We start from the raw sequence: 27,556 nt of genomic DNA on the forward strand, positions 1-27,556 counted from the left end.
TAAATTTGATCTTACTATTAGAGTAACTTAAAGGAAAAGAGTCAGGTTTTCCACAACTTCTGAATGTTATTCTTTCTATCATACCAAAAAATTTGGATATAACTAAATTGTACAAAATAGATAGGTATTAAACTTGTAAACTGAATCCTATTTGACATGTAATGGGTACTTAGTATCTGGAACAAACAGCCTTATGTAAAACAATGTATCTACCTAATCTTATTGCATTTATATTTTTAAGATATTTATGCATAGTGATTACTTGGTGCTTTTATTTTTTATTTTTATTTATACTATTTATTTATGTTATTTTATTGTTTATTATTATTTATTTTAAATTAAAATCTGTGGCACCTGGCCACAAGTACACTGGGCACAGTGGCTCACGCCTATAATCCTAGTACTTTGGGAGGCCAAGACGGGCAGATCGCTTGAGGTCAGGAGTTCAAGACCAGCCTGGCCAACACCTCGTCTCTACTAAAAATACAAAAATTAGCAGGCATGGTGGCATGTGCCTGTAATCCCAGCCACTTGGGAGGCTGAGGAAGGCGAATTGCTTGGACATGGGAGGCGGAGTTTGCGGTGAGCCGAGATAGCGCCACTGAACTCCAGCCTGGGCAGCAGAGTGAGACTCTATCTCAAATAAATAAATAAATTGAGATCTGTGTTAACATCTTATTTCATTCCCTCCATCCTCCACCTTGTATAAATAGGCTCCAATCATGAGTGGCTACCATGTAAACAGGAACACTCCATTTGGGAGTAATGGTCCACAGTTTACATGGACTGTCTCATCTGATCATCAGAGTAACTTGTGCTGTGGGTTTTACTTCCACTTGACAAATGAAGACCCCAAGGCTCTGAGAAGTTATGTGACTTGCTCAAGATAACCAGCTAGTAAATGGTAGAGTCAGACTATGAAGCCGGGTCTTCTGATACCAAATGTAGTGTCCTTTCAGCCCGCATGATGTCACATTTGAGAATTGAGCTTCTCTCCTCTTCCAGCGGCTGGTTATATCTGCTGATGCAGTCAGGCAGGTTGAAAAGCTTTGGATTTCTGATTGCATTTTTGCTGTGGCAGAGGCATGTGCCTCTAGCAGTGTCGCTTAGGAAATGACATTTTTAACTCTCTGATCCGCATTTCTGAAAAACATTTCCTTCTTGCAGGGAGACATTTGGGCCATTACCTGGTTAACATTTGCAAACTGCTGTAGGAAATTCATCTGCTTGAAAGGAACATGATTAATAGCATCACCCTTGGAAAAAGAAGGTGGGGTGTTAATTATTAACAAGAGCTTGCTTAAAAGATACAATACAGAATTCTTAACAGAGCTGTTGGGAATATTAGGATGGAATGAACAGGGCCTATTGAAACCATCTCTAGAGCATAAAAATGCACTGCTCCCGCTCTGAGCAATCACAGCACCCCAAAGGGCCAAGTGGGAAAGAACCACTTGCTATTCTCATTGCTATGATTCTTATCTGTATTAAAATTCCAAAACCTATCAGGTGACAGATTCCTACTTGGTCAAAATGCCAGCATTTGCAACTCGAAGAATTCAACCAATCTTTACTGAACACCCATGTCAGGCAAGGCTCAAAGCCACATTCTTGGAGAACTAATAAAGGATACGGAGGCTACCTCCAGGACTGGTGGATCAGGGTAATGCTCAAATTACCAATGGACCTGTCCGAAGACCTGGGCAGCTTCAAGAAGAGAAGAAATAATGTCTGGAGAGTTTGTTAGGAATGAGGAACAAAAATAACATTTCCTGAGCACCTTCTATGTACCAAGCACTCTGCCAAGTGCTCAGTGTGACTTAATTGAATCTTTGCAGCCCAGCAATTCTATACATTGGGTTATTGTCTCCATTTCACATATCAGCACACTGAGGCTTGGTGCGCTGACTTGCCCACACTTGGCTAAATGGCAGAGCCAGGCTGCATTCTCCCAGCAGCTCTGCTCTACCTCTGAAGAAGAGGGCATTTGGAGTCAGTCCAGGGAATGGCTGATAGAACCAAGGAACTGGAAAGTATTCCAGACAGTAGGAATCGAGGAAGCATCATGGGAAATTCTAGGTTGGTGTTTATTATAAGGAATCTTACAAGTCTGGCTTGGGAGCCTTAACTCCCAAGTGCTTAACTTGGTAAATAATAGGTGCCTTTGCATATCAAATCATCCCTCCTCAGTAAATTAGGACGTGTTGGCTTTATCTAGAACCCAGGGTTTTCCTGAAACCATTTAACATGTAAATAAAGGAACAAAATATTTACTCTACTGTGGTCAGACAAAATTAATGTAAGTTCAGTAACATAAATAAAATGATAATCAATCATAAGTCATTTTATTTGTCATCAAGTTATATTATCAACAGGTTATTGTCATCAACAGATTAAAACAAAATGTCTCAAAAAGACAAAGGCAAACACATACTATTGAGAGTAAACAATGACCATCCCAGGCTTTCCAAAGCATATATATCACTTACACTCATGGACTTTTTTTTCATTTTAAAAGGGCACTTTGCATGTGTTTTATAACTATGAAAGTAATACATGCTCATTGCAGCAAACTTAGAAAATGCAGAAATGCACAAATATCTGTCTTCTGTACAACACTAACTGCTAGCTACCCTACACAGCTGTTGTTTCTCGCTTTCAAAATATTCTAGTGCTTTTTTATAACGTGTGAAGCGTTCCCCCAATTAAGTGGTCTATTAACTGGAAGTTCACAGGCTTCTGCTCTCATTCAGTAGCAGAATTGGTCACACCTGTTAGATTCTCAGCCTCCTCCTTTGTCATTTTCTCTCCTCTCTCTCCACCACTTCCCTCTCCCCTTTAAGAAAGACCTATCTCAGCCAGGAGCGGTGGCTCACGCCTGTAATCCCAGCACTTTGGGAGACCAAGGTGAGCAGATCACTTGAGGTCAGGAGTTTGAGACCAGCCTGGCCAACATGGTGAAACCCCGTCTCTACTAAAAACACAAAAATTAGCCAGCCATGGTGGCAGACACCTGTAATCCCAGCTACTCAGGAGGCTGAGACAGGAGAATCGCTTGAACCCAGGAGGTGGAGGTTGCAGTGAGCCGAGATCGTGTCATTGCACTCCAGCCTGGGTGACAGAGTGAGGCTCCATCTCAAAAATAAAAATAAAGAAAGAAAGACCTATCTCATGAGCACCAGAGACACAGGGGACCAAGCAAAGCTCTACCCTGGGCACTTAGCATGAGGGTCGGGGCACTTGAACATTCCTTTTTTCTTTCTTTCATTCAACTGCTCAATAAGGTTCAAAATTAATGTTCAAAATTAAGAAATGTCAAAACATTACCTTTGGGTTGGCATTCAGATAAACGTGGGGAAGGGGAAACTTGAAATGCACAAGCATAAAAGTAACCTGTACATTGGTTATAAGGAATGAAATTGGTGACCCTCATTTGTCAAAATGGGCTCTTCCCAGTAAGGAATGACAGCTTCAGATGACTTTCTGACATTTTTCCCCCTAATCAACATTCATTTACAGAGTACTTTTGCAGTCACCGGGGAGATACAATGATGTACAAGATACAGCCGTGCCTTCTGTAGTTTCAATCTAACAGGATAAAAAAAAAAAACATAAAGCCATATACAAAAAAAACTTTTCAGATAAGATATAAGTGGTATAATATTGCTAGAATGTTCTGGGAATTCAGAGACTTGAGCTCTCCCCTGATTGGGGGGATCAGGACTTTGACCTAGGCGTTGGAGTACAGATAAGAGATACACGTGAAATGTGTGTGTGTGTGTGCATGTGAGTCCAGGTGGGTGTGTACAGGTGAGCAGGGAGGGGACTCAACACAGAAACAGCAGACTGAGCAAAGGTGAGGGGGTATAGGAGAACAAGACATGTTGAGAGAAGAGAAAGGACCCAAACTTGGCTGAAGCAAAGAGAGTAACAGAAGAAAAGGAAGGTTGAAAGCCTGAAATGGCAGACTGGACATTGGACTTTATTCCCTCTACAATTTGGAATCATTTAGTCATTCAGCAAATGTTCCTTAATCACATGTCCAGGCTCTGTGGTAGGTATGGTGAGAAACAGAAACAAACAAACAAAAAAACATAGTCCCTTGCTCTTGCCACCAAATTTCATGATAACATAAATTTCTGGAAATAGAATTTAAACTCAAAGAGGACTTATGAAGAGCAAAACAAAATTAGCCAAGACAACAGTTAATAATAAGGAATCTTCTCTGGTTACTTATTGCAGTGTGACAAATTATCCCAAAGGTTAATGACTTAAAACAACAATCATTTGATTCTTTGTTCATGCTTCTGCAACTGACACAGGCTTGATGGAGACGCTCGTCTCTTTTCCGTATGGTGTCAGCTGGAGTAGCTTCAACAGCTCGGGTCTGGCTGGAAGGGACAACTTGTGTCATGTGTCCGGGCCTCAGACTCTGCTGTGGGTTGGGTGTCTCCGTTCTCCTTCACATGGTGATCTCAGGCACTCTCATTTGTTCCTGGTAGTTCAACTCCTTATGTGGCAGCTGGCTTCCCCCACAATTCAAATGAGGAAACTGCCAGGGTTTCTATGCCCGGCACAGTGCCATTTATCACAATCTCCTGATTAAAGCAAGTCACAAAGGCAGCCCAGATTCAAACAGAAGGGACTAAATAAGGACATGAGTATCAGGAGGCATGACTCATTGGGGGCCACCAAAATAAAAGCCTACCATTGAATCTTAAAGTCAAATAATCCAACCGCATCTTCCACAATTTTAACCGACAGAGGGACATTAACTGCATAGGTTTTTCTACTCCAGAGCACGTAACCCCACCCATCTCACCCTATCCCCACCTTTTTGAATGCCAGCCACATGCAGCCATTTCTCAGACCACTCACTGATCACTTAATGGAACTGCATCAAGTTTAAACCAACCTTGCAACAAAATTTCAAAGAGGCCAGCATCCGGGGAGTGGGTGCTGGGGAGGGGCAGGGGGCTTACAGCTCAGAACCACCCATTTGCTCGTGAGCCTGTGTCCCTCCTAAAATCTCTTGCTGTCATGTTCTTCAGATTCAAAACAGGAAGGAAGAAAATCCATTCCTGCCTGGCCCTTGCCACTCTGTCTGCCATCTCCCACATCCTCATCTCGCCTAGGGCTCTCCTCATCCCCGCATCTGTGTCACACCACCCTGTCCCTGGGAGCTACAGCAGAAAATTGAGTTCCTCTTTCTCAGAATGCCATTTAAGATCCAGCTATAGCTTTTATAATCTCCTGTGTTTTAAATTGTCTTGAACAAAACGCTCCGGGTGTGGCCTGGATACTGAATTCAGGGGTGGTACCAGAGTTTCTATAGAAGCTTGGGATGCAATCTGGTTAGAGGGAGGGTGAGAGGGACTTAGAGATTTTTCTTGTAATTTTTATGAGTGATGTGACTCCTTGGATAACTAGGATTGATCACCAAAATAATTGACATTAATAGCCAAAAAGTAATTAATAAAAACACTCAGCTCACATAAATTAATAAAAATGTATACTTAGTACATATAAAATCAAAAGTTAACTGGGCTTAGTAGAGGAGCAGAAGCAGAGATGTTTGCATTTGCTTTGTTTTTAACATTTCTAACCATCCATCAGTTATTCCATGGAAAGGCAGGATGGCATGATTATTGAGTATGGGCTCAAGAAGTCAGACCGTACATGTTTGAATTCCAGCTCCACTGTTTACTGAGTTATCTGGGGCAAGTTACCTAATTTCCCTATGTGTTAGCTTTCTCATCTATAAAATGAGAACAATAATAGTACTTACTATCTCAGGGTTGTCGCAAGTATTAAATAGAACTTACAAAAAGCACTTTGACTGTGCCCACTGAATTGTAAGCACTCGGTGTTACCTACTATTGTTATCCCATAAGTTATCATGAGCCTGCGGATTTTCAACACATGCTTTCTAGATTTTTTTCTCTCTATTAATTCTTGTTTAGGATGATCTTGAAAGCAATGACTGTCTAAAATTATGAGAAGCCAAAGATGCCCCTGCAAGCCACCTTCTTGGTGTCTTGGCCAACTTTAAATAAATCTTGGCAAGAAAAGGTATCAATAGCAAAGTATCAATAGCAAATACACTAAAAAAAAAAACAAAACAACAACAACAAAAAAACAAAAAAACGCTTAAGGTAACAAGTATTCTCCTAAGCCTCAGAAATTGAGTATTAAAAATAAAAGCTAGGTGACAGAGATGAACTTAAGAAAGAAAAAGCTGAGAAATAAGCACTGAATCTATATACACTTGGAAATGTTTTAAAGAAATTGTGTGCCTGCTCATCAAATTTGTATGGGGAGGAAATGAAATAAGTGAAAGCAGTCTAGAATTTTACTTTAGATAAAATCATACAATTCCATGTATTATTTTTGCCTTTGATTGCTCTCCCAGCACCCTCTTTTCCATTACAATCCCAAGAGGCAAGCAGTGAGAAGAGGCATCCAGTGAGATAAAACAGGGGAACATGATGGCTCAGCAATGCACTCATACAGAACCATTTCCCTGCTGCTCTGCGCTTACAGAATTTTATTTGCGTAGAAGAACTGCAGGATCTCTGGATGATAGTGGCTCTGAAAGAAATTAGCAAAGGTACGCGTGAGGGCGGGATTCAACAAACTTCCTTGACAATGTAACTAGTAGGCAGTGATCAGTGCAGGGCATGTGGATAAGCAGGAGAGGTGGAGGCATCATCTGTATCCAGCTAGTGACCTGAATTGGAACTGCCGATATATCTTGTGCTTGATCCTCTAGGCGTTTTGCCATTTACATTGTATGATGGGTCAATTACAATCAAAACACAGTTGGCTTGGCCGGGCATGCTGGCTCATGCCTGTAATCCCAGTACTTTGGGAGGCTGAGGCAGGCAGATCACTTGAGATCAGGAGTTCAAGACCAGCCTGGGCAACGTGGTGAAACCCCATCTCTACTAAAAATACAAAAATTAGCCGGGTGTGGTGGTGCACGCCTGTAATCTCAGCTACTCAGGAAGCTGAGGCACGAGAATCACTTGAACCTGGGAGATGAAGGCTGCAGTGAGCCGAGATGGTGCCACTGCACTTGCTCTTCTCAGAAAAAAAAGAAAAAATAAAAAAATAAACATAGTTGGCCTGAGTCGTTTTAAGGGGGGTAACTCTTTCTTGTGCTTGGCCACCTTCCGTGTTAACCACCAGCAGGGCAGGGACCGGAAAAGAATTCTCTCCTACCCTGGCTCACTCACCAGCTGCCGGTAGAGCTTAGTGTTCCTTTGATCTTCTTCACTCTGGAAGCTGTATTCCTCCTTTAGTTTCAGATATGGAGAACAGGCTCGAAACGTTGTTTTGCAAGCCTGAGAAAAATAATATTACTATTTTATTTATTAGAGAGTTCCATAATCCCAAGCAAGGAAAAGTATCCTAGAGGATTGCACCCAATCTGTGGTCAGAGGCCCACTGAAAGTGTGAAAGTAACTTCCAGGTAGTTTCAAAATTTGAATCTTAAAGGATGTATGCTTATAAAATGGCCATGTCTATAATTTGGGGACTGGTGGGAAGGGCGTAGCTTTACAGTTTAGCACAGCCTTTGTTATTATCCCATCAAAAGTAGTACTGGATTCCTAAATTTAATCTCTCTCTCAGTAACTTAAAGAAGGCAAGTGGTTTGGTAGAAAGCTTTGCTCCCAATTGTTTTGAAACGTTCACCAAGTCCCACTCCAAAGCAGGCCTGAAGTTGATCCAACCTTGTTGGGATACAATTTTCTCCAAGAATAAAACAAAACTACCAGAAGAAATTAATAAGTCATGGGTGGAGCCCAGCAAGATGGCTCACGCCTATAATCCCAACACCTTGGGAGGCTGAGGTGGGTGGATCACCTGAGGTCAGGAGTTCAAGACCAGCCTGGCCAACATGGTGAAATCCCATCTCTACTTAAAATACAAAAAATTAGCAGGGCGTGGTTGTGGGCACCTGTAATCCCAGCTACTCAGGAGGTTGAGGCAGGAGAATTGCTTGAACCCCAGAGGCAGAAGTTGTAGTGAGCCGAGATCACACCACTGCACTCCAGCCTGGGCAACGAGAGCAAAACTGTCTCAAAAAAAAAAAAAAAAGAAAGAAAGAACGAAGGAAGAAAGGAAGGAAGGAAAGAAGGAAGGAAGGAAGGAAAGAAAAGAGAAAAGAAAAGAAGCCATGGGTGGAAATCTATACCAGCCACAATGACAAAAGCTAATTGGGCATGAATAAATATCCTCATTATGTGGGCTGCTGCACCATTGATTAAACCTGTGCCTCTCTGCCCTCAACCCCATTACCCTGAGCTTATCTTGCATTGACAGGTGCTGGGCTTGGGCAGGTGGGGCAGATGGAAACCAACACTCTTGCTCAAAGAGAGATTACACACCAAAGAGGCACCTTGTCAAGGATGCACACAGAAACGCTGCTAAATATCTACAGCAGTGCTGGCAGGAACCCTAGGGTCTGGCGTCTCAACTCGCAACTCCCTTTATGAATAGCACGGAGATGTCACTCTGTTGGTTGCAGAGTCAAGGTCTTACCTTGGCAACCTGGGGATTTCTGTCCTGTAAATGGATCAGGAGGGAATCTCGTGTCTGTTTAACCTGACTGGTGAAAAATTTTTTCCATTTCCTCCCGGCAAAGGCAGCCAATTGCCCAAACAAAACAAAGGCCGAGTATCTCAGACTGTCGTTCTCCTGCGGTCCCCATCAACAAAACAATAAGAAAGCCAGATCATTACCAAAAGGCAACTGCATCTGAACACATCACAGCCATCGGTCAGAACACATCACAGCCGTCAATCAGAACACATCACAGCCATCGATCTTGACTGTACATTACAGGGTGGGTGGTGAGATCTGGTCTAAAGCACTTAGCTGGGTGGGTGGGGGTGGCTTGAAGAGGGCCCAAAGGCTTCAATGAACCTCTTCTCCAGCAGACGAGAGGACTAGCCTGGGAAATCACTGGTGCTACTCCCACCTTCCCAGATTTTTTGTTCGTTATTTCATGTTTTGGAGATAGAATACATTTATAAACTTCCCAAAATTCAAAATAACCAAAAAGCTTTACAGGAAAAGTAGGTCTACTTCCTACTCCTCTCCATCAGCCACCAAATTTTCCTCCCCACAAGCTAATAAAGTTATGTTTTGTGTGTATCTCTCCAAAAAATAAAGAAGAAAGATGTATATCACATAATCCTTTCCCTCTTTTTTACATAATGGAAGCACATGCCACTGTTGTTGTGCACCTTGAGTTTTCATCAGTCTGAGAGCTCTTTCTACGTCAATACATAAAAGAGTTTTCATTTTTCTTTTTCTTTTCTTTTTTCTCTTTTTCTTTTCTGCACCAAAATTCATTCAACCAGTTCCCTGTTTATTACTCCAGCATTTTTGCCAAGTCTCTTCTCTTTGCTTTTGGTCTGAGTTTCTCCTATCTGCAGTGGATATAATAATCATGTTTCTTCCCCCAACACCCTCCCACCTCTCCCTGCTTCCAGTCTGATTGGTTGGTTTGTCCCTGAGTGCATTTCAGTGGACTCTGCCCTCTCTTTCTTTCCAAGGTGAGCTGTTTGGTCCAAGTATTACATTTCCAGGTGAGGAGACCAAGGCCCAAGGCACTTAAGGAACTTGCCCAAAATCTCACTGTCAGGTAACAGAGCCAGTATAGTAACCTAAACACCTGACTCGTGGTGCACGGGTTTTTATATCAGTGTTTTGTAGTCTAAGTCCTCCTCCAGGTAAACCAGAGGGAGGAGGGCTGGGGTGGGCCTTCACAGCGGGGAAGAAGCACCAAGAACTGGGGGTCACAGAGACCCAGCAAGACTGAGGAACACTAATCATATTGTGAAGTATCTTTAAAAAATTTAGCACATGATGCATACAGAAATTGTCTTAGGGTTTTTGTGTTTTTTTTGTTGTTTTTGTTTTTGTTTTAGAGACAACATCTTGCTACATTGCCCAGGCTGGCCTCCAACTCCTGTGCTCAAGTGACCCTCATGCCTCAGCCTCCTAAGTAGCTGGGATTACAGGCACACACCACCATGCCTGGCTTAGGGTTGTATTATCTTCATGGCTCTATTAGTGAGTGTTTGTGTGTGTGTGTGTGTGTAGTGTGTGTGTGTGTGTGTGTGTGTGTTTAACTAATTTTAATGGAGAATGTACCCCATTCAAAGCCATACCCTAATGCTTTAAGATGTACAGACACGTAAGACAGATGCTCGCCCCCCTAGGAGTCTGACAACCATCTAACTGGGAACACACGCACGGGTGAGCTTCATGGTCTCAGATAGTGAAGAGTGCTATCTGTAATGGAGATGTAAACTGTCAGCAAACAGCTCTGCATAAGAATTTCTGTGTTTCTACATGGCCAGTGATTTCTGCTCAAAAATTCCAGGCAACCAGGGTTTAAAAAAATGGTTGAAGGCCAGACACATGTCTCATGCCTGAAATCCCAGCCCTTTGGGAGGCTGAGACAGGAGAATCGCTTGAGCCCGGTCAGAGACCAGCCTGGGCAACATAGCAAGACCCTATCTCTACAAAAACTACGAAAATTAGCCAGGCATAGTGGCATGCACTTGTGGTCCCAGCCACTCAGGAGGCTGAGGTGGGAGGATCAGTTGAGCCTGGGAGGTTGAGGCTGCAGTGAGCTGTGTTCCTGCCACTGCACTCCAGCCTGGGCAATACAGCGAGACCCTGTCTCAAAAAAAAAAAAAAAAAAAGTGGTTAAATGACAAACAAATCCTTGAAGTTCAGATGGCACCTCCAAGAGATTTAGAGCCATCTCCCCGGAGACATCTGCTTACACTTCAGGGTGGTAAGTAGGGACCTTCGCCCGCTCCCTCCCCAGAGAGGACTGGCTTACATTCAAGAGCAAAAATCCCTCTGTGTCTCTGGAGCAGGTGAGACACATGTGCCCAGCTCCCATATGAGCTCCAAGTTACATAAGGTCAAGGCCTCTTCTCCCCTTCTGTCCTGCTGACACATCTGGCTCTCGCCACGTGGCTCCAGAGAGAATTAGGGCGTGGGGAGATGCAAATCTCTCTGGGAGTAAATAAAAGGTCTGTTCGCTGTTCTGTAGGTCTTGTCTTTCAGGGACAGAATAACTGGCAGGCTAACTTGTTAGCTTGCAGTCAGTGTCTCTGACTCTTCTCAGTTTCGGGCTGAACGATGTGCCGGTGCACTTTTTGCTTAGCCTGATTTGTCATCTGGTAGTTAAGTGTAGCCCTATAGTCAGAGGAGCTGGTGGCATGTCCACTTCCTGGCTCTGTGAATTTGGGCAAGTTCTAACCTTTCTGTGCTTTGGTTTCCTTGTCTACAAAGTGAAGATAATTACAGTGCCCATCTCACAGGGTTATTGGGAAGATTATATGAGATGATTCATGTAAATTGCCTAGCACTGTGCCTGGCACACAGTGAGGGCTCACTAGACACTAATCATTGCTATTGCCACATTTATAAGACAGCATTGACTACATGTTAGTCAATCAGTGTACATCATCATCAGTGTACATCATCATCAGTGTAAATATACCCACTTCTCTGTTAAGATGAAAACTCACCAGGCACAGTGGCTTACACCTGTAATCCTAACACTTTGGGAGGCCAAGGCAGGTGGGTCATTTGAGCCCAGGAGTTTGAGACTAGCCTGGGCAATATAGTGAAAACCCATCTTTACCAAAAATACAAAAATTAGCCAGCTGCGGTGGCATGTGCCTATAGTCCCAGCTACTTGGGAGGCTGAGGTGGGAGGATCAATTGAGCCCAGAAGGTGGAGGTTGCAGTGAGCCGAGATCACACCATTGCACTCCAGCCTGGGTGACAGAGTGAGACCCTGTCTCAAACAGACAAAAAAACCCTTGAGGGTTAGAGATAAAATTCTATACATCTTTACATGTCCTCCCAACCCCTAGCACAGTACTAGTCTCTCAACAAGATGTGGTAATAAATAAGTGAATACTAGAGACCTTGTTCCCACAGCAACGAACCACCTACAGCTCACATTTCTTTCTTTCTTTCTTTCTTTTTTTATTTGAGAGGGAGTCTTGCTCTATTGCCAGGCTGGAGTGCAGTGGCGTGATCTCGGCTCACTGCAACCTCCACCTCCCAAGTTCAAGTGATTCTCCTGCCTCAGCCTCCCGACTAGCTGGGACTACAGGCGTGCACCACCATGCCCAGCTAGTTCTTTGTATTTTAGTAAAGATAGGGTTTCACCATGTTGGCCAGGATGGTCTCGATCTCCTGACCTCGTGATCCACCCGCCTCGGCCTCCCAAAGTGCTGAGATTACAGGCATGAGCCACCGCACCCGGCCCCACAGTCATATTTCTAAGCCCATTTTGATTTCAATAACCCAGAATTTTTCTGATTTACTTACATCATCTAATAAAGTCCTGGTCTGAAGGGTGATATCTATGAAGAAGGAACCCAAACCTTTCCCCTGGATCTTGCCCAGAACGACGGTCAGAGTCTTCATACTCTCATGGATGACTTCCAAATTCACAGGGTCATACAGTCCATACACCAGCAGGTCGAGGACAATTTTCTTATGCTTTCTCACCTGTCACCAAGGTTTGAAAAGCATTAATAGCACAGGAACTGCTCCCCATAGGTTGAAAAGCAACCCCACATCTAAGCTACTAATAACCTAGGACTTGAACTAACACACCAGGGCTTTTTTCAAGATCTGCACAACTCTCATTAAAATACAAATGCTTCCATTAACCCAACCCAAGAGCCCAACTCAGCCTAGGAAGGAAAACAGAAAGAGCAATCTGGAGTGTGGCATGTGGGTGGGTGAGGCTCGGTGGGGCTCTTCAAATAGGGCAGCAGACCTGGGTGATCTCAGGGCCTGGGGAGAACTAGGTACCTTTATAGTGGGGAGGAGACAAAATGGACACTGAAGTTGGCGGATGGTAAAGGAGGAGGTGGGAAAAACATCTTTTATGAAACAAACATTAAATTACTAGAAAAAAATATCACTTAAATTCACCAGGAAGGGTAACAGCTGTGAGTTTATCCTTCCTGCAGCTCTGTCTCTCACAGCTGATATTGCTGAGGTGTCATGAGCCTAAGATGACCCTGAATGAGTGACACCCTGAATGAGTCTCCTCCCCTTGAGTGCAGAAGGAACCTGTGACTCGCTTCCAGCCTACAGACATGACTTTACATTGCATAAGACTCTATCTTTTTTTTTTTTTTTTTGAAATGGAGTCTCGCTCTGTCGCTCAGGCTGGAGTGCCTGGTGTGATCTCTGCTCAAGCCTCAGCCTCCCGAGTAGCTGAGATTGCAGGCATATGCCACCATGCCTGGCTAATTTTTTGTATTTTTACAAAAATATAAAAGAAATGGGGTTTCACCGTGTTGGCCAGGCTAGTCTTGAACTCCTGACCTCAAGTGGTCCACCCACCTTGGCCTCCCAAAGTGCTGGGACTGCAGGCGTGAACCACTACGGCCCAGCCCATAAGACTCTATCTTAGCAGACAGGAGGAGGCGACACCCTCCTGCTGGCCTGGAGGAAGTGAGCTGCCTGCTGTGAGAGAGTGGCCTCTAGGCATCGAAAGTGGGCCCTGGTATACAGCAGGCAAAAAAACAGAAACCTCTGTCCCACAATGGGAAGTAACTGAATTCTGCCAACAACCATGTAAGCGAACCCTGAGCTTCAGGAAGGAATGCAGTCTGGCAGACACTTGATTGCAGCCTGGTGAGATCCTGAGCAGATGACCCAGCTGAGCTGCACCTGTACTCCTGACCTGCGAAAACCCGAGATAATCAACACGTGTTGCTGTAAGCTGCTAAGTGTGCGGTGGTTTGTTCCGGGGTGATAGATAACTAATACAACAGACACCATACTCCAGCCCTGGGAGTCTCCACACCAAGGTGGTTGGAGAGGCTTGGGGAGCCGGCTGAGCCCCACGCTCCTTCCCTACCTTGTCAGGGGCTTCATAGGCCATGGTTCCCAAGTTTCTCATTGCCATGTGACGCTTTTTAGCACTGGGGTCCCGAGCTCTTTCTGCCAAGATGAAAAACACATTCTTCAGAGGCTCCCGCTTCTGGAACCTCAGTTTCCAAGAGACCTGGGTGATGGGTCAAAAATGTATTAATTTGGGAGTGTTCAGAGTCATACCAATCCCAACCCCAATCCCTCCCTCTAAAGAAAATCCCGTGATTGCCTGCTCAATTTTACCCCTTCTTTCTCCTACTAAAGACGGCTGGGTTTTGTTGGAAATGTACTCATTTGGTCTACATAACGAAGAAATTGATGGAGAAAGAGGGCAATAAAGATAGTGCAGGCTGGTGTTGAGGTAGGTTTAGGAGATTAAGGGGAGAGGCTCTAGAGCAGCTATGGGTGTGATAGAAGTTGAAAAAAAGAGGACTTGATCAGTGTTAATGTGATGTGGAAATAGGGATCCGTTTCACAGGGAAAGGTGTGCCGTTACTCCTCAAAGAGCTCCCTTTACCCCTTCTTCTCCAGCTCTTTCCCATTTTTCTGCTCTCCTTTGTAGCCAAATGCCTTGAAAGACATCTATACTTGTTTTCTCCCGTTTGTCTCCTCCCATTGCCTCTTGAACCCTCTGCTATCAGGCTAATGTCCCCTCACCCCTACCCTGCCAAATGACTAATTCCAAGGGTCAGTTCTCAGTAGTCACCTTACTCAACCTCTCAATAGCACTTGACACAATTAGCAAAGCATATCTGCAAACATCTAGTACACATCTACAAACATTTCAGCACTGATCTAGTACACATCTACAAACATTTCAGGATTAATCTAGTACACATCTACAAACATTTCAGGATTAATCTAGTACACATCTACAAACATTTCAGGATTAATCTAGTACACATCTACAAACATTTCAGCACTGATCTAGTACACATCTACAAACATTTCAGCACTGATCTAGTACACATCTACAAACATTTCAGCACTGATGTAGTACACATCTACAAACATTTCAGGGCACTTAAAGGATGTCCCAACTCCAGAATGCATGCATCTGAGCATGCAGTTAAGAACAGGAAGAGAAATGCATGAATAATGCAAATTGGGGAACACTGTGTGTCTGATGCAGACACCTGTACTTTAAGAACTAAACTCTATCATGCCTGTAATCCCAGCACTTTGGGAGCCGAGGCAGGCGGATCGCCTGAGGTCAGGAGTTAGAGACTAGCCTGGCCAACATGGCGAAACCCTGAAACCCCGTCTCTATAAAAATACAAAAAATTAGCTGGGCGTGGTGGTGAATGCCTGTGATCCCAGCTACTTGGGAGGCTGAGGCAGGGAGAATTGCTTGAATCTGGGAGGCGAAAGTTGCAGTGACCTGAGATCACGCCATTGCACTCCAGCCTGGGCAACAGAGCGACACTCTGTCTCAAAAACAAACAAACAAACAAACACAAACACTAAACTCTAAGTAATTGCAGGGCCAGGGATGGGGCAAGAGATAGGCTAGTCTCGGAGCCTTTGTGGCAAGCCTATGAGCTCTCATGCAGGAAGACCCTGGTGTGCAGCAGGACCCAGAAGACAGCAACATGTGCTAGAGTCAGAATCAAGATGACAAAATATCCAGACAAGATCAAAGAAGACAAAAGCCACCTCCCCACCATCCTTAGAAAGGGGCCTAGAGGGGCAGACTGGCTTGAGATTCAGCTATCTCAGTGGTGCTATGGATGAGATTTGGTGATTTCAAAGCTTCATTAGTATTCCTGGATTTTCATTACAGTTCATTCCTTTTTTATCTTATCTTTTTTTTTTTTTAATTTAAGACAGCGTCTCACTCTGTCGCCCAGGCTGCAGTGCAGTGGCATGATCTCAACTCACTGCAGCCCTTACTTCCTGGGCTCAAGCGATCCTCCCACCTCAGCCCTGAGTAGCTGGGACTACAGGCGCATGCCACCATGCCCAGCTAATTTTTGTGTTTTTGGTAGAGACAGGGTTTTGCCACGTTGCCGGCTGGTCTAGAACTCCTCAGCTCAAGTGATCCGCCTGCCTCAGCCTCCCAAAGTGCTGGGATTACAGAGGTGAGCCACCACACCCGGCCTCATTCCATATTTGTATTATTGAGTTAGCAGCAAGTTAAATTATTCTCAACTTATCTTCCTGTCATCCTGTAAACATCCTATCCATGTTAAAAGAACTGTCATCAAAGTTTTTTCAGAAGGAACTTCAGTGGAGCAGGCCTAACTAACCACAGACCAAGCAAACATACATCTTACAAAACAGCTGCTGGGAGGAGAAATTTGTTCATAATATTTTGTGTCAGACCTTGGAAAAGAAAGATATCATTGATGTCCTTTTCTGCTTGGGCTGGGAAGTAGGGATGGAAAGGGGCTGGCCCAGGATTCTCCTCTGTCTTTGGTCCATGGAACTAAAAACAAAACAAAACAAAATCACATGCGCCACAGACACTCATCATCAACAAACATTGTTGTACAATGCATTGTGCTGGGGTAAGAATATAAAGAGGCAGCAATCCTGAGGCCTGTCTTTAGGAACCTTCCACTGTGGTGAGATAGAACAGTCACACAGATGAATAGCAACCCAAGGCAGCCCAAGAGGAATAGCAGCTTGGGGGTCAAGGGGGATCTGCCCTCTAGTTCCCCACTCCATTCTGCAGATTTCTTTTATCACTGTCACCAAAGAAGTAAAATGCAGATTCCCAGGCTCTGCCCACAGAGTTCTCATGAATTGAAATACAGAGTAGCCTCAAATTTTGTGTTTTTAAAAGTTCTCTGAGAATGTAAATCGGTACCTCTTTTTAGAGAGGATTTGGCACTATCTCTTACCACTTTAAAGCACACGTAATTGGCAATTCTTTAATCCTATAGATATGAACACATCATATGTTCAAAGATATACACAAAGGATAGCCACCATAGCACTGTAATAAACAATATTGTGTTCTTTAATGGTTTGGGCAGGGGAAGGGGGAGTGGGGCAGGGGTTTGAGACAGGGTTTTGCTCTGTCTCCCAGGCTGGAGTGCAGTGGCAGGAACACAGCTCATTGCAGCTTCTACCTCCCAGGCTTAAGCAGTCCCCCTGCCTCAGCCTCTGAGTGGCTGGGGCCACAGGTGCATGCCACCACGCCCAATTAATTTTTTATTTTTTTTAACGTTGTCCAGTCTTGTCTCAAACTCCTGGGCTCATGCAATCCTTCTGCCTCAGCCTCCCAAAGTGTTGGGATTATAGACTTGAGCCACGGTCCCCAGCCAATGGTTTGAACAGAAATAAATTACATATATTACAACTATACAACTTTACAACGACTGCTATGCAGTCACTAAGAAGAATATTGGGCAGATCAACATGTGCTAAAATAATCTCCATGATATACTGTTGAGTGAAAAGTGCAAATCCATGTGTACAGTATGTTACCACTCGTGTGAAATCAGAATGAGGGCAGGAAATACGTATGTACGTATATGCTTGCATATGCATAGGAGAAGGAAAAATACACAAGAAACATTAAGAGAGATGGCCTCTGGGCTGGAAATCCGAGGAACTGAAATTGGAGGGAAACTTACTTTTTTCACCTTTTTTGTATGTGTACAGCTTGTAATTTTACCATGCGCATGTATTATTGAAAGAATATAATATACATAAATGTAGCTTACCAAGTGATTCTGATCACAGCTTGACTTGGGTCCAACTAGTACAAACCAGCACTTCTCAAACTTTAATATGCACTAAAATAATTTGAAGATCTTGTTCAGTGTGTCTGCAGCGGGAACTCAAGATTCTGCCTTTCTTCCAAGCTCCCAGGGGATTCCAAGCAGGTACTATGCTTTGAGTGGCAAGGGCATAAAGTTTGTTTTTTTAATTATTATTATACTTTAAGTTCTAGGGTACATGCGCACAACATGCAGGTTTGTTGCATATGTATACATGTGAAGGGCATAAAGTTAAGAGCCACTGAAGTCGAGAGAGGACCGTGAGCTGGAACAGCTGGTGGAGACTTCCCAAAGCACACTGGCGAGCTTGGAAGCAGAGGCAGAGCGTATATGACACATTGGGAGTCAACGGGATCCCATGCGGTATCATGGTGATGGTAGCAGTAACAATTAAAATAGTAGGAGAGAGGTAGAAGATAGGCTACAGAGGCTAGCTAAAGGCCAGCTGTGGAGGACTCTGACTTCTAAAGAGCTTGATTTCAATTGTACTTTGTAGATATGAGTAACCTGATGATTTTCTTTTAATTTAGGTGAAATCCATGTAACATACAATTAGTCATTTAAACAACGTTCTGCAACCACCACCTCTGTCTAATATCAAAACTTTTTCATCACCCCAAAAGAAAGCCCTGCACCCATTAGGCATTCATGCCATATTCCATCCTCCCCCAGCCTCAGGCAATGTTAATCTGCCTTCTGTCTCTATGGATTTACCTATTCTGAATATTTCACATATATAGAATCATACATTATTGTGATCATTTATAACTGGCTTCTTTTTCTTAGTATATTGTTTTCAAGGTTCATCCATGTTGTAGCATGTATCAGTATTTCATTCTTTTTTATGGCTGAATAGTATTCAATTGTATGGTTATACCACAATTTGTTTATCCATTCACCTGTTGATAGGCACTTGGGCTGTTTCTCTGTTTTGGCTATTTTGAATAATGCTACTATGAATATCTGTGCACAACTATTTGTATCTGCTTTCATTTATTTGGGGCATATACTTAGGAGTAGAATTGCTGAGTCATGTGGTAATTCTTTTTTTTTTTTTGAGACAGAGTCTTACTCTGTCTCCCAGGCTGGAATGCAGTAGCTCACTGCAACTTCTGACCCTGGGTTCAAGGGATTCTCTTGCCTCAGCCTCCTGAGTTGCTGGGATTACAGGCGTACGCCACCATGCCTAGATAATTTTTGTATTTTTAGTAGACACGGGGTTTCAGCATGTTGGCCAGGCTGGTCTTGAATTCCTGACCTCAAGTGATCCGCCTAACTCAGCCTCCCAAGTGTCAGGATTACAGGCATTAGCCACCCAGCCTGGCCATCATACGGTAATTCTATGTTTAACTTTTTGAAGAACCACCAAACTGTTTTCCACAGTGGTTACACCATTTTACATACCCACCAGCAACGTGTGAGGGTTCCAATTTCTCCACATCCTTACCAACTTTTATTTTCCATTATTATTGTTATTATTACTAGATCCATGTTAGTGGGTATGAAGTGGTCTGTCCTTTGTGGTTTTTATTTGCATTCCCCTAATGACTAATGAGGCTAAGCATCTTTTCGTGTGCTTGTTGGTGATTTCTATGTCTTCTTTGGAGAAATTTCCATTCAAATCCTTTGCTCATTGTCAGTTGGGTTGTTTGTCTTTTTCTGAGTTGTAAGAATTCTTTATATATTCTGAATACTAGACTATTACCAGACGTATGATTTACAAATATTTTCTCCCATTCTGTGGGCTGTCTTTTCACTTTCTGGATAATGTCTGTTGTGCAGAAAAGTTTTTATTTTTAATGAAGTCCAATTTGTCTATTTTTGTTGTTCTTACTCATGCTTTTAGTGTTAAATCTATGAATCTATTGCCATATCTAAGGTCATGAAGATTTACCCCTATATGTTCTTTTAAGCGTTTTATAGTTTTCACATTTCTATTTAGGTCATTGATCCATTTTGAGTTAATATTTGTATATAATACATGGTAGGGGTTCAACTGCATTAGAACCATTGACTTGTATGTGTTTTGTGTTTTATTTTTTTTAATAGGAGAGATGGCAGGCAAGCAGCTGCAGCCATTCTTAACCCTGGCTACATTAGGATCACCTGGGGAACTTCTAAACCTCCAGACTAAGTCTGCCATTATCTCTGGAGGGAGACCCAGGCATCAGTATTTTTTAAAGCTCACCAAGTAATTCCAGCAGGCAGTCACTGAACTACAGTGACCAGTGACCAACTGCCTTGGTTTACCCAGGGCTGGGGAGCTTCCAGGGACATGGGACTTTCAGTGCTAAAGCTGGAAAAGTCCTGGCCAAACCAAGACATACTCCTCTCTGATGCAACCTGACCCTTTTCAACAGCTGTACTTTGGAACATTTGACTCACTTGATCTGGAGGTGCATGGGGACTCGGTTTCTCTGCCATCCTTGCTCCCCGGGTGGATTTGGTCCATGAAACCCCAGGTGGATTTGCTCCATTCTGGAGAGGTCCATGAAAACACTCCCTCACCGCCTAACTTTCAGGAACTATATCTCCTTCATATCTGGCCAACAGGAATCTTCTCACCACTGCAATGAGGCACCAAAATAAAACCCCAGAAAACTGCACCCCCACCAATTAGCAAGAGTTTCTCTTTCCATCAGTTACCTGGCTGAACCGAGATTCTCTCTGTTTGATTGAAGGTATTCCCACAGGCTTCCTCATTAAACCAGTGGTTCTCACACTTCAGTGTGCATCAGAATCACCCGAAGACTTGTTAAAACACACATTCCCAGGCCTAGGCCCCAGAGTTTCTGATTCTGTGCATCGGCAGCAGGGCCTAATAATTTCTATTTCTAACAAGCTCCCAGGTGACACTGGGATGTGGCTGGTTTGGTGACCACACTTGGAGAACCACTGCATTAACAGAAAGAAACCACAGCAGTACAGTGTAGCTTCTCTCCAGAATAAAGGGATTTTAAAATTCACATTAAGGATGGAGCTGGAGGTCATTATCCTAAGCAAACTAACACAGGAACAGAAAACCAAGTACCGCATGTTCTCATGTTCTCACTTATAAGTGGGAGCTAAATGTTGAGTACTTGTGGACACAAAGAAGGCAACAGACACCAGGGCCTACTTGAGGGTGGAGGGTGGGAGGAGGGTGAAGATGGAAAAACTACCTGTTGGGTACCGTGCTTATTACCTGAGTGACAAAACAATCTGTACTTCAAACACCCGCAACACACAATTTGCCTTTATAACAAACCCACACATGTACCCCTGAAACTAAAATAAAATTTAAAAATTTTAAATTCACATAGAGTCAAAAAACATGCTTGGTTGTTTCTTTCTGGGGCTTTTCTTTTAACAACTTCATGTTTCAATAGAACCTAATGATTCTCAGGTCACATGCTCCAGATCAGAGCCGACAGGTGCCTGACAATGGGTACAGGGAGACTAAAAGACGCAAAACTCCTGTCCCATGTTGAACGAGGGGTTGAACACAATCTTACTTTAGACAAATAGGATTGGTTATTTATATTAGCATACTTGTGAATTTTAATAGCATTAAGATTACCTTCAAATAAAAAAAAAAACTCAAAGTGGAGGCAAAGCTGTCACCTGATTGCCCCCAGCCCGACTCGGGCCATCACCATCTGCCCCTGCAGCCAGTGAAGGTGGGGGCGGGGAGGAGAGCCATGACCCACGGGAATCAGGGCAGTTGAGAAAACTGTTCTTGGTGGCCTGAGCTTTGAAACTACAGAGGCCCGTTTAAGAGACCATTTTGAGGAATGGGGCACACCCACAGACTGTGTGGTAAGGAGAAACTCCCAAACAAAACATCTCGGGGGCCTTGGTTTTGTGACTTACGCTCATGCAGCAAAGTGTGCTCAACCACATAAGGTTGATGGGCATATAGCGGAACCAAAGACAGCTGTCTCTAGAGAGGGTTCTGTAAAGCCTGGTGCCCATCCAACAGTAAAGAAAATGTTTGTCGGGAAGTAATAAGGAAGAGACAGAAGAATATAATTTGAGAGACTCCTTTGAAAAGAGTGACAAGATTGAAACCACAGAAGTTATGAACCAGTCACGGTGGCTCACGCCTGTAATTTCAGTACTTTGGGAGGCTGAGGTGGGCAGATGACTTGAGCTCAGGAGTTCGAGACCAGCCTGACCAACATGGTGAAACCCCCGTCTCTACTACAAATACAAAAATTAGCTGGGCATGGTGGCACGTGCCTGTAATCCCAGCTACTTGGGAGGTTAAGGCAGGAGAATTGCTTGAACCCAGGAGGCAGAGGTTGCAGTGAGCTGAGATCATGCCACTGTTCTCCAGCTGGGTGATAGAGCAAGACTTCGTCTCAAAAAATAATAATAAAAAATAAAAAAGTTATGGAAGCCAGGCAGAGTGGAAAACAGAGAGGATTTGCTCTTGTAACTTTTGATGATCATGAAACAAATGATGAAATTGTTATTCAGATATACCACGCCATTAATGGGCATAATTGTGAAGTAAAAAGTGTCCTTTCTAAATAAGATGGAGTCTACCAGGTCATAAAGAGGTCATGGAAGTGGATCTGGCAACTTGGCTGGTCATGGAGGAAACTTTGGAGGTGGTGGAGATAATTTTTGCCGTGGTGGGAACTTTGGTGGAAAGGAGGCTATGGTGGTGAAGGTGATGGTAGCAGAGACAGTTATGCAGGAGATGACAGTGGATAGAATGGATTTGGAGGTGATGGTAGCCACTATGGGTGGTGATCCTGGTCATAATAGTAGAGGGGGCCGTGGTGGTGGTGGACCAGGATATGGAAACCAAGGTAGTGGATATGGTGGCAGTGGTGGATGATATGATGGTTACATTGAAATTTTGGTGGTGGTAACTATGGTGGTGGTGGGAACTATAATGATCTTGGAAACAGCGATCAAATTATGAATGCATGAAAGGGGGCAGTTTTGGTGGAAGAAGTTCAGGCAGTCCCTATGGTGATCGTTATGGATCTGGTAGTGGAAATGGTGGATATGGTAACAGAAGGTTCTAAAAACAGCAGAAAAGAAGGCTGGGCACGGTGGCTCACACCTGTAGTCCCAGCACTTTGGGAAGCCGAGGTGAGCAGATCACCTGAGGTCAGGAGTTCGAGACCAGTCTGGTCAACATGGTGAAACCCCGTCTCTACTAAAAATACAAAAATTAGCTGGGCATGGTGGCGGGTGCCCGTAATCCCAGCTACTTGGGAGGCTGAGGCACGAGAATCGCTTGAACCCGGGAGGCAGAGGTTGTAATGAGCCAAGATCATGCCCCTGCACTCCAGCATGGGGGGTAGAGTGAGACTCTGTCTCCAAAAAAAATAAAAAAATAAAAACAGCAGAAAAGGGATACAGTTCTTAGCAGGAGAAAGAACAAGAAGTTTTGGGAAAGCAGCAAGTTACCTTGAAACAGTTGTCCCAAATGCATTAGGAACTAAAAATCTGCCACGGAAGAAACGATGATACATAGTTAGAAAAGTTACTGCAGCTTAAACAGAAAACCTTTCTTGTTCAGGACTGTCATAGCCACAGTTTGCAAAAAGTGCAGCTATTGATAATGCAGTGTAGCATTGGCTAGATGAACATCCCTATGGTCTTTTATCTGCTATAGCTTTTTCTTTTTCTTTTTCTTTTCATTACATCAGGTATATTGCCCTGTAAATTGTGGTAGTGGTTCCAAGAATAAAAAATTAAGGAATTTTTAACTTTTCAATATTTATATAGTTCAGTTTTTCCACATTTCTGAACAGACACTTTAACAGAATAGTTTTGAGGGTGTTTCCTTGTGAGTTAACAAATAAAGAAGACCATTGTGAATTACTGCTTTGCATAAATTTTGCTAACGTTAGCTGTAAAGAAACACCAGCTGACTTGCAGTTTAAGGGAATTCTATTCTCCCCATTTCCAAACCATGATCTAAATGGGTGCTGACATGTGGAGAGAATATTTGTACGCTTGCAACGTCTATTTTAAATAAATAGGATTGGGTATTTAAATTAGCATATTTATGAATTTAATAGCATTAAGATTACCTTCAAATGAAAAAAAATCTCAAATTTCAAAATCAAAATAAAAGAAGCAAAACTCCCTCAAGCTGAGGGCCCACTCACCAAGGAGGGTGTGGGCCTCATTATAAAACAGCTGGTATCTCTGTTCCAAGGCATAAGAAAATCATGCCTGAAGCTCCTTTCCATTGGGAAAGAAAACAAACCCGCTACCCTGTTCTTTCTGCTTGACTTCTCTTGCAAGATTAGCATAACAGCTAAGGGCTTTAGCCAGCCAAGGCAACTTCCCCAGGCTTCAGAAACCAAGCAGCCAGCATCGCCTTCCTAGGCATAAGTAGAACTCAAGGTCATGCTCCCATGCATGGCAAAGTAAATGAGAACTGAGTGGCTCCACCTGGAAGATTCGATCTGTGATTAGAGAAACTCACAGAGTTACATCTTGAGCTCACTACCTCTTCTAGCAAACCCTACCTCCCCATCGCAAGAGAAAAACTGTGATGTGGTTTAATCTTACAGGTTGTCAGGGATCATCTCAATCTTGGGTGCAGGAAAAGTAAAGCATTTCTCAGTATTGGTTGCATCTTCTATATCAGAATTCCCCGGGGTACGTGTTACAAACTCCAAGCCAGAGGTGGGTGCAGTGGCTCACACCTGTAATCCCAGCACTTTGGGAGGCTGAGCATCCCTTGAGCCCAGGAGTCTGAGGCTGCCGTAAGCCATGATTGCGCCACTGCACTCCAGCTGGGTTGACAGAGCAAGATCCTGTCTCTAAAAAATAAAAATAAATAATAATAATAATAATAATAAACTCCAGGCCTGCCCCAGAATTATTGGATCTGAATCTCAGGGAGTGTCGGGCCTGAGCATTGCACTTTTTGTATGTGGTGCCTGGTGATGCTACACGCCTGTTGGTATAGAAGAACCTGTATCCTGGAAATTAAATAAAGCTAATCCGAGCCCATGCAGTAGCAGAAACCATGGAAGTCAGGGAGGGAGCTGGGGCCGAGGGATGAGAAAGAGAAAGAGGTCAGTGTCTTTGCAGAGAACAAGAGATTGATACCATATGTTTGTGAAGCACTTTGAATTTCACTTTAAAAATAAAATTAAAATCACAGCAGCTGTTTGTCTATGATTTATGCAACTTTTCTAGGATGCTATTCTTCAGTTAAAAGTTTCATTAAAAAATAAAACAAATTAGGAGTTAAATCAAGGTCACAAGGCCCCTCGCTGGAGCCTTGTGTTTCTTGTACTTGCAGCTTCTTAAAGAACTCCCACCACCCCCATGCCCTCCTTCTTGCCTGCAGTGCCTCCCTCCTTTCTAAAACATGAAGTCCTTTACACCCAATCCAACAAAAACAAAAGGATCATTCTCATCTGTTGCAACACAGGATCTCAGAGAGGATCGTTTTAAACACACTGTGAATGAATGTAGTATACAGATTCCAAGATTTCTTAGGATGTTCTAACTCCTTCTCCAAGCCCTCTCACCCGTAAGACAGGCATTCTTTCCTAGGAGAATTACATTTTCTGGTGGGTTTCTATGGTCACCACATATGCCTAGCCTTGTATGACCAAGACCAGGAGGTCACCTGGCCATTTGGAAGCCAAAGACACAGCTCTGCTTATAGTTTGACTCATCTCTGCACACGTTCTTCAACGAATTCTTCTTCCTCTGGAACATACTCCTGAGTGAGCTATGTGCAGACCCCCTGGTTTTCACCAACCCCAAGACCCCGGCTGGGGCTTGTGTTCATTGCCAGGTTGTGCTCTACCTGATCTTACTGAAGATACATGGATTTGGGGTAACTTAGAAGACTGTTTTATGCTTTACACTGACTCCCATCTGCTTTTGCAAACTTGAATGACTCTGACTCAAAATATTAGATTTTTGGTCAATAATCCTTTTATTTATTGAAGCCAAAAGGTATATTATGAAGGCCAAAATTATAAAACACTTTGATTTTATCTCATCTGTAAAATGAGCAGAAGAAACTGTTAGATTGTTTAAAAATCCTTCCAACACTGAACTTATAAATGACAATAGTAGGCTGCGTGTGGTGGCTCATGCCTATAAATCCCAGCATTTTGGGAGGCTGAGGCAGGCAGATTGCTTGAGGTCAGGAGATCAAGACCAGCCTGGGCAACATGCTGAAACCCCGCCTCTACTAAAAATACAAAAATTAGCCAGACATGGTGGTGCACACCTGCAGTCCCAGCTACTCAGGAGGCTGAGGCAGAAGAATCACTTGAACCCAGGAGACAGAGGTTGCAGTGAGCCGAGATCGGGCCACTGCACCCCAGCTTGGGAAACACAAGAAGACCCTGCCTCAAAAAAATGAAAAAAAACTAATATTAAAAAAATCGTCTTCATTTTAGAAAAGAAGAAACTGGGGCTTAAAGTAATGTTGAACAATTAACTCAAAGTCAAATAGTGGCAGAGCAGATTTTAGGACTCTGAAAGCTATCCTTTCAGTCACTGTGCTATAAGCCTAGGTTCAGCTCCCAGGCAATGTCCTGTGAGCTGAACGAGGGAAGACAGACCGCATAGCCATTTCAGTTTAAAGTGTCAATATCTTCCCTGAGTCCCTGCCATTCTATTATATTGCTGACAATAGAATGATCTATAACCCAACTATTGATCGATTAACATAGTTTGTGAAAAGCAAACAAAATCAGCTTCCTGGTCAACATTGCCCAATTCAGTTTTACAAAGAGAACATTACCAAATACCTACCCCCTAGAGGTCGAGCTCCCATACTGGTGACCAGAGTGACATTCCAGAAAGGTTTTGGGAACCCAAGTGCAGCCAGGACGCCTCCCGCTGCATCTGGCTGCCCCGGCCAACAGTGTCCCTTACCTGCGGCTCCTGCAGGCGGCTGCCACGTGATGAACCGGAGCCCGTTCCTGACTCGGGAGGGCTGCTTTCCCGGGTAGTAGCCAAATGTGATGACTCGGCTAAATTTTCCCAGCCCTGAATTCCTAACATACAAGAAGGGAAATTAGGAGGTGACGCAGGGTCTGTTCAGGATAACGGGTCGGCACAGAGTGATGGAAAGTGAGAATCAAATAAGAGGGGAAAGTCAAAGTTTATAGAGTATTTGGGCAGGGGAGGGAATTGTTCTGGAATGAAACCGACAAGAATATTGTAGGGTGGCACAAGCATGACTTGTGCCCTTTGCTTCCCCACGCCATGCTGAGGTGTTTTTCCTTCTCCTTGCTGTGATTTCCTCTCCTTTTTCCCTCATGCCAGCCTGGCCGACACTTTCTGCAGAAATTCTGCAGACGGCAATTCTGGGGACCTTTCCTCTGCACCAAACAAAACCGCCCTGCCAAGGCCCGTTCCCCATGCGGCCGCGAGATGGCGGCATGACTCAATGGACGGGTTCCAGGCGGCCCCTGCACAGAGCCGCCGCCGTGGCTGCCTCCTTCCTTACATAATCCTGTTAGAGCGCATTTAATCTAAGGACGGGACACTGTGTTCCACGCCAAGCAGCCTCATCGTGGCTGATTGTTGCACCAACAACAAGAGCTTTAACCGTTGACGTCCCTTCCTGCTCAAGAAACACCATATGTCCCGAAAGGAGCGATTTAAGCTCTCAAAATGATTTATTGGTAAAAAGCAAAGCAAAATTAAAACCGGGGAATTACAGCACCTGCAGAATTTAGGAGCCTCTCTCTCTCATCAGCCCTCCTTCCCCGGACTCTCCAAACATGTGCATAAATCTATTTAACAATAATTAGTTATCGTCTCGCTCTGTATTGGGTCATAAAGGGAGAAAATATGTCCTGAAAGGAAAAAAGAACAGTTATATTTTCAAAGACCGAGGCACTTATTGTTATGCTAATAGATAACATTCAATTAAAACTTCT

General features: G+C 43.7%; 1 protein-coding gene across 7 annotated transcripts; it reads right to left on the minus strand.

The window, feature by feature from the left end:
• Window positions 1-2,328: 2,328 nt before the first annotated feature.
• Window positions 2,329-27,112, minus strand: MRO (maestro). 7 transcript variants are annotated; one of them, XM_008952596.6, is made up of 7 exons: window positions 26,544-27,107; window positions 16,270-16,372; window positions 13,931-14,013; window positions 12,379-12,561; window positions 8,548-8,703; window positions 7,239-7,346; window positions 2,329-6,591 (listed from the first exon to the last, which is right to left on the minus strand). In XM_008952596.6, exons 1-7 carry the CDS (start codon window positions 26,670-26,672, stop codon window positions 6,538-6,540), a joined length of 816 nt encoding a protein of 271 aa, XP_008950844.1. In that variant the 5' UTR covers window positions 26,673-27,107; the 3' UTR covers window positions 2,329-6,537. The 7 variants fall into 7 exon arrangements, with proteins under 7 accessions (XP_008950844.1, XP_003827270.1, XP_008950846.1 ...); XM_003827222.3 differs by having other exon boundaries at window positions 13,931-14,077; window positions 26,544-26,683; XM_008952598.4 differs by having other exon boundaries at window positions 13,931-14,077; window positions 26,421-26,559.
• Between the last annotated feature and the right edge of the window lie 444 nt (window positions 27,113-27,556).

Source organism: Pan paniscus, chromosome 17 (assembly GCF_029289425.2).
Source record: "Pan paniscus chromosome 17, NHGRI_mPanPan1-v2.0_pri, whole genome shotgun sequence".
Lineage (NCBI taxonomy): Eukaryota > Metazoa > Chordata > Mammalia > Primates > Hominidae > Pan > Pan paniscus.